This window comes from Microtus ochrogaster, chromosome 8, assembly GCF_000317375.1.
Source record: "Microtus ochrogaster isolate Prairie Vole_2 chromosome 8, MicOch1.0, whole genome shotgun sequence".
Classification (NCBI taxonomy): Eukaryota; Metazoa; Chordata; class Mammalia; order Rodentia; family Cricetidae; genus Microtus; species Microtus ochrogaster.
The window spans coordinates 38898292-38905243 of NC_022015.1; the positions used below are offsets into that span (position 1 = coordinate 38898292).

The 6952-nt window shown below is 50.7% G+C and overlaps 1 protein-coding gene across 1 annotated transcript in view; it reads right to left on the reverse strand.

The window, feature by feature from the left end:
* Nucleotides 1-5065: 5065 nt before the first annotated feature.
* Nucleotides 5066-6952, reverse strand: part of Tbc1d10c (TBC1 domain family member 10C) — a 6610-nt gene continuing 4723 nt past the window's right edge. The window contains exons 8-9 of the mRNA XM_026781640.1: nt 5955-6109; nt 5066-5677 (exon numbers count right to left, since the gene is read on the reverse strand). Of these exons, the coding sequence (XP_026637441.1) occupies nt 5330-5677; nt 5955-6109 (503 nt within the window). The 3' untranslated portion in view covers nt 5066-5329. The remainder of the gene's footprint in view (nt 5678-5954; nt 6110-6952) is intronic.

The following is a 6952-nucleotide window of genomic DNA, read 5'->3' on the forward strand; positions in this document are numbered from 1 at the left end:
CTGGAACTAGCTCTGTAGACCAGGCTGGTCTCGAACGCAGGCAGTGTTCTTAACCACCGAGTTATCGCTTCAGTCTCCCCCCCCACCCCCAAGACAGGGTTTCTCTGTGTAGTCCTGGCCATCCTGGAGCTCCCTCTGTAGACCAGGCTGACTTCAAACTCAAGAGATCCACCTGCCTCTGCCTCCACAGTGCTGAGTTAAAGGTGTGCTCAACCACCACTGCCCAGCCTGCAAGTGCTTATTGCTGTAACAGGCCTGCGTGAGAGCATGCAGTAGCTCAGCTCCTAACACGAGAAAGCTGCTAGGGCTCTGCCAGTACGTGTAGCAAAGTGAGGCTCAGAGAGGTAGTGTGGTCTGTCCAAGGTCACACAACTGGTAAGACGCCAGCTAGCTGGAATCCTTCCTGTGCTCCACTGTGTGTGTGTTGCTCAGGGAACAGCATGGTGCTGTCCCACCCCCGGCAAGCCTGGAGAGGCGGCAGGCCACTTGTGTTTGTCCAGCAAGTGAAAAAGAAAATTCCGAGATGTCTTAAATGTACCTATAAGTGGTAAAGGGGAGGGGAGGGGAGGTAACAGAAGTAAACAGCTAGCAGCTTCTAAACTGTTGAAAGGTTGAGCCACACTCCAGGAGTTGAACCATGAGGGTGCCATTGTTTTTACAATCCAACCAGTTAAGAAGCAATATTGCAGCCCAGCAATGGTGGTGCCCACCTTTAATCCCAGCACTCAGAAGGCAGAGGCATGTGGATCTCTGTGAGCTCGAGGCCAGCCTGGTCTACAGGGCAAAGAATGAGTTCCAGGACAGCCAGTGCTACACAGAGAAACCCTGTCTGGAAAAGCCTTAAAAAAAATAGCAATATTGCTGTAAATCTCAGCACTAGGCAGGAAGGAAAATTGCCTCAAATTCCAGGCTAACCTTGGCTACTTAATGAGACACTATCTCAAAAAAAAAAAACAAAAAAATCCCACCACTAGACAGGAAGGAAAATTGCTGCAAATTTCAGGCTAACCTTGGCTACTTAGTTGGCTTACTAAGTTTACTATCTCAAAAAAATTAAGCTAAGTTGGGCCTGCTGTCACAGGCCTTCGTTCCGGATATTGGAAAGTCTGAATAGTCGGGTGACAAGTTCATACCTGGCTGGGCTACAGAGCAAGCACAAGGCCAGCATGGGTCATTTTATAAGACCTTGTCTCAAAATGAAAAATCATGGGGAAGACTGGGGGTGTGACTCAGTAACGGGGCTTGTTTGGCATAAGTGAGGATCTGGGCTCAACTCCATTACCTCAAACAAAACAAGACAACTAGGTGGTAGTGGCTCACACCTTTAATTGGAGCCTTTGGGAAGCAGAGACAGGTGGATCTCTGAGTTTGTGGCCAACCTGGTCTACATAGTGAGTTGCAGGACAGCCAGGGCTACACAGAGAAACCGACTCGAAAACACAACCAAACAATAACAAAACCCAATAAGACAAAGACACGATAGCTGGGTGTGGCAATCCCAGCAATCAGGAGGCTGAGGAAATATGGTGAGTTGAAGGCTAGCCTGGGCTACATAGAAAGACCCTGGCTTGAGGGAGGCATGGTAACCCACACCTGTAATCCAAGCATTCCAGAGGCAGGTAGGAGGATTAGGAGGAGTTCAAAATCATTTTAGGTTACATATGGAGTTTGAGACCAGTCTGGGCAATATGAGATTTTGTTTCGAAACACAAGCAAATAAGGCCCTGTCTCAATAAGAGAGAACCAGCCAGGCATGGTGGCATTCACCTGTAATCCTAAAGTAGGAGCACCATGTCTTTTTGGTTTGCTTTTTTTTTTTTTTACATGAAAGGACAATATTTATTTAAACAGCGCTCAAATGGGGTAACCGTGGTATCATCAGAGTGCATCCATTGGAAAAAAGGGAGGAAGAACCAAATGAGACTCAATCAAGGGCACCCCCACACCTTTATGTTTGATCCACACTGCCGGTACCCACATAGGGTGCCGACTTGTAGAAATCCAAGGAGGTATCAAAGTGTTCAGGCGCATTGAGGGTCTTCATGCATCGCTTGTTCTTGTAATCCCATACATGGAGAGTTTTGTCATCAGCACAACTCAAAATAAACTTCCCCCCAGAATGGAACAGAACTCCATGTACCCAATTATCATGCCCCACTTAGTTTTGGTTGGTCCTATCCTGTTCCCTTCCCATCTTTCTTCTAACCTTTCTCCATTGTGCCCCTCTGCTTTCAATATTGGTTTTGGTTTTTTGAAACTGGGTTTCTCTGTGGCTTTGGAGCCTGTCCTGGAACTAGCTCTGTAGACCAGGCTGGCCTCGAACTCACAGAGATCTGCCTGTCTCTGCCTCCTGAGTGTTGGGATTAAAGGCGTGTGCCACTACTGCCTGGCGTATCACCATGTTTTTGTAGCCAGCTTTGTCTACAGCAAGTTTCAGCCCAACTTAGGCTACCTATCAATAGCCTGTCTAAAAGAGAGAGAGAGAGAGAGAGAGAGAGAGAGAGAGAGAGAGAGAGAGAGAAGGAAAATAGCCAAATATAGTGTACACACCTGTAATCTCAGTACTTGAAAGATGGAGGCAGGAACAGAAGTTAAAAGTTCAAGGCCAGCCTTGGCTGCATTAGCAAGTTAAAGGTTAGATGTTGAGAGATGGCTCAGTGTATGGCTTAGTAGTTAAGACCACCCACTTTTCTTCCTGAGGGCCCGGGTTCAAATCTCTGCACCTACATAGTAGCTCATAACTGTCTGCAACTCCAATTCCAGGGAATTCAACATCCTCTTCTGACCTCCTTGGACATCAGTCAAGCAGTGGTATATATACATACAGGTAAAACATTCATATACATAAGCAAACAAAAATACCTGATAAGATGATTCAGTGGGTAAACACACTTGCTGCCAAGCCTGATAACCTGACTGCAATCCTGGAAGCCATAGACCCAACCCCTGCATACACACACACTCTCAACATCAAAAATGTGAGCCTAGCCAGGTAGTGTGGCACATGCCTTTAATCCCAGCACTCAGGAGGCAGAGACAGGCGGATCTCTGTGAGTTCGAGGCGCCAGCCTGGTCTACAAGAGCTAGTTCCAGAACAGGCTCCAAAGCCACAGAGAAACCCTGTCTAAGAAAAGAAAAAGTGAGCCAGTGCTTCTCCACTAAGCTGTTTGCAGTCCTCTATTTACTTTCTTGTTTTGAGACGCAGTCTCCCTAAGTTACACAGGCTGACCTTGAACTCACTTAGTAGGCCCGGCAAGACTTGAACTTGTGACTCTCCTGCCTCAGTCTCCCATGTAGCTGGGAATACAGGCCTGCCCCACCAGGCCTAGCTTTTTGAGATGTTTAACACAGGCCATCCTGGAGAGTAGGCCAAAGTGGATGTCCAGGGTTGGGGGAGGGGGACTGCTGGTTCATGGGATGCCAAGAGTGGAGGTTGATTTTGGGACTGACATGGTAGTAAGGATTCAGTCAAGTTCACTCTACTTCTAAGCCTCCACCTCCCTAGGGAAAGCACGGATAAGGCTCTGACCTTCTGTAACTATTTCCTCTAGAGCGGGCTTCATGTGAGGGAGACAGGTCTGCCTGGCCCTGGCAGGTACCACAAAGTGTATATGGGGTGCTTTGCTTTTCTTCCTTTTTTGGGCAGGGGATAGGGAGGGGTGGTTTAAACAGGGTCTCACTAGGTAGCTCAAGCTGGCCTTGAACTCCTGATCCTCTTACCTCCACTTCCTAGGTGCTGGGGTTCCAGGTGTGCATCATCTGGTTTGGCTCCCAGGGTACATTTCTACAGCCCCATCACTAGAACATTCCAGGTTCTGATGGGACCATGCCAGAGTCCCAGCACGGCTGATAGGAAACCTCCCACCCGAACCAGGGACCCACACCTATTACCCCCAAGTGTGTAAAGCAGGGAACCTCCCACCCGAACCAGGGACCCACACCTATTACCCCCAAGTGTGTAAAGCTGGTACGTGGTTTCCTGTTTGCACACTTCTTCTTTCTCCAACACCGTATCACAAAGACTGACACCAGGGGCTTTGTCATGACCAGGGTAGTGCCACCATACCTCCAAGGACACACTGACCTCTAATCCGAGTCTTACACTGGAGAAAAACTCAATTAAAGAAACAAAGCAAAGAAACAAACCAACCTACTCCTGAGCCATGGAAGAGTACCAGGTCTTAGCCCATTGCCTCATAAGGTCTCTCCCTTTGTGTGGGCTGGGATGGATTGCTAACACTGTCCCTCCCTCCTCGAGAGGACATCTCCTTCTTCCCTTCACTCTGCACAGCCTCATTTCTGTTGCCTCCACCACAGCCACTGGATGGTTTCCCACGGAAAGGAAGGTCACCAAGCCCTTCTCCCCAACTCCTGCCTAGCTCCCACCTCAGGGTGCTAGGAAGCTACCCAAGGGGCCAGGGCAGCCGGGACTGGGCTCTGTGGAGAAGAGGCAGCATCAGAACCAGCTCTGTTGTCTTGACAATGGCTCATGTCCCAGGCACCCTAGGCACCCACAGGGGCAATTATACTGAGTGTAGGAGAGGGTTTCCATGGTGGCGGTCCCAAGGGGTACACCAGGCTTAGGGAAGAACAAGGGCTGGCAGGACCTTTCTCCTTTGTCCTGAGCACACTAGGTCTTTGTTCTTGTCTCGCTCTCTTTGACAGATGGGACCAGGAACACGGCTGGGGAGGTCAACATGGCTTAGAGTCCCCTGCCCAAGGGAAGCCTGAGTCATCTGGGGGAGGTGAAGAGGGGCTGGAGTCCCCCTCTGGGGCCCAGCTCTCATTGGGGAGCCTTCCTCTGGCTTGTAGAGAAGCCTGACCTGTACCCTGGAGGCTGCCATTCACGGGCTTGCTGCTTGTTCTTTTCCCGTAAACACCTTACCCAGCAACCAATGGGTAGCCTTGGCATGTCCCCATATGGGACTATGACAGGAAGTGGGGATGTGGGCAGGGGGAACATGGCAATAAGTCCAGGGTAGAGAGTGGAGGAATATTTGATCCAGCTCTATCCAAGCATCTTCTCAGTCAGGTTTTATTTGAGGTTCCCCAACAAGAAGCCCATGGGGGTACCATATCCCAGCCAGAAGCTTCACCCCTACTCTCCTTCAGTGCTGGCTTTGATGCTGGCAGGCACCAGGTCGCTCCTCACAATCTCCACTCGGTGACCTTCCTTTATCTTTGTGCCTGACACAGTCCAGGTGGGGAGATGCTCCCCTCCTCTAGGTGCTCCCTGCTGGGAACAGAGCAGTCACACAGCTCCGAAGTAAAGTGCAATACACATTTCTGGGACTGGCGTGGCTCTTCAGATGATTAAGATATGGTATGCTCAGAAGCGGGTGTCCAGGAAAGAGGTGGAGCCTCGGTGGGACCTGGAGGGACCCTCAATAGGAGGTCCCCGGGCCCTTGTCAGAAGCCCATGGAAAGTCTTGCCACGAGTCTGTGGTTTGCGCCGTGGTGGCCTGGGCTCCTCTGGGGGCTGCACCACTATTCGGGGTATCTCCGGTTTGGTGCTTCCTCGAATCCTTGCCAGTTGCTGGGACTCAAAGATGGCTTGGGCTCCAGGAAGGCGGGCCTGTGGCAGAGGTGCTGGCCCAGGAGATGACTTGGGCAGCTGGGCCAACTGGATCCTGATTTCCCGTTGGAGATCTCGCTCAGACAGGGCTACACTGTGCACCTGTGAGGAACAGTTGACACTGCCTTTGCCTGGACTGGGGTGGCAGGGAGCAGGAAGCCTTGAGGTCCCCATGGGCAGGCAGTACACCACCCCAGGAAGTGGCTGAGGGCTGAGACACAGCTTGGCTGGGACCCGAAGAAAGACAGCTGAGGCCTGGGGTTCTCACATTCTCTGCAGCTCAGAGTGCAGGAGCTGCACAGGCCTCACCTGGGCTGTGTTCCCAGCTGTGCAGCATGGGCAAAGCCACTGAGCCTGATTAGCTGAGAGAGATACCCACCTGGGACATGAAGGCCTCTTCCTGCAGCTGGGTAGGGGGGATGGCTCGAAGGGCCCCCAGTGTCTCCAAGAGCCCTGGGCATGCTGCACGCTGTTCTACAGTGCCCAGTGCCAGGCGCATGAGTGTCAGCCCCACACGGAACAGTACCTTGGCACCTGCAGGGAGGGGAGTTAATCACTCCCAAGAAACCAGTCTGCCCGCTCAGTTCTTCAGCTGAGTCCTCAGACTTGCTCCTCTTACCTCACTCCCCTCAGCTCAAGTCAGGAAAAATGGCCAAAGACTGCAATTTGTTAATTTTTGGAGACAGGGTCTCATGTAGCCAGGCCTCAGTCTGCCTATGTAGCTGAGATGACCATGACCTTGATCTGAGTCCCCGTCTCTTCCTTGCTGGATTACAGGCACGTGACACCAAAGTGCCTGGTTTTTTTTGTTTTTTTGTTTTTTTTTGAGACAGTCTTAATCTGTATCCCTGTCTGGCTGGAACTTAATGTGTAGCCAAGGTTGGCCTTCAACTCACGGTGATCCATTAGCCTCTGCTTTTGAAGGCTCCGATTAGAGGTGTGTGCTACCAAGCTTCATTTGCTTTGTTCGTTTGAGACAGGGTCTCACTGTAGCCCACGCTGGCCTGGAATTCATTATGTAGCCCATGTTGGCCTTGAACTTGCAACAATTCTCCCACCTCTGCCTCCTGAATACTGGAATTACAGGTGTGTGTCACCACACCTGGTTATCTATTTAGTGTGTGTGTGTACATGTGTGTGCGTGTGTGCATACATGTCTGTGTGTGTATAAACTGTACTGTACTGCCTCATCACATGTGTGAAGGTCAAATAACCTCTTCTAGAGGTTAAGGGCACACCTTTAATCCCAGCACTGGGGAGGCAGAGGCAGGCGGATCTCTGTGAGTTTGAGGCCAGCCTGGTCTACAGAGTGAGTTCCAGGACAGCAAGGGCTGTTACATAGAGAAAGAAACCTGTCTCAAAAAAAATAAGTCAAGC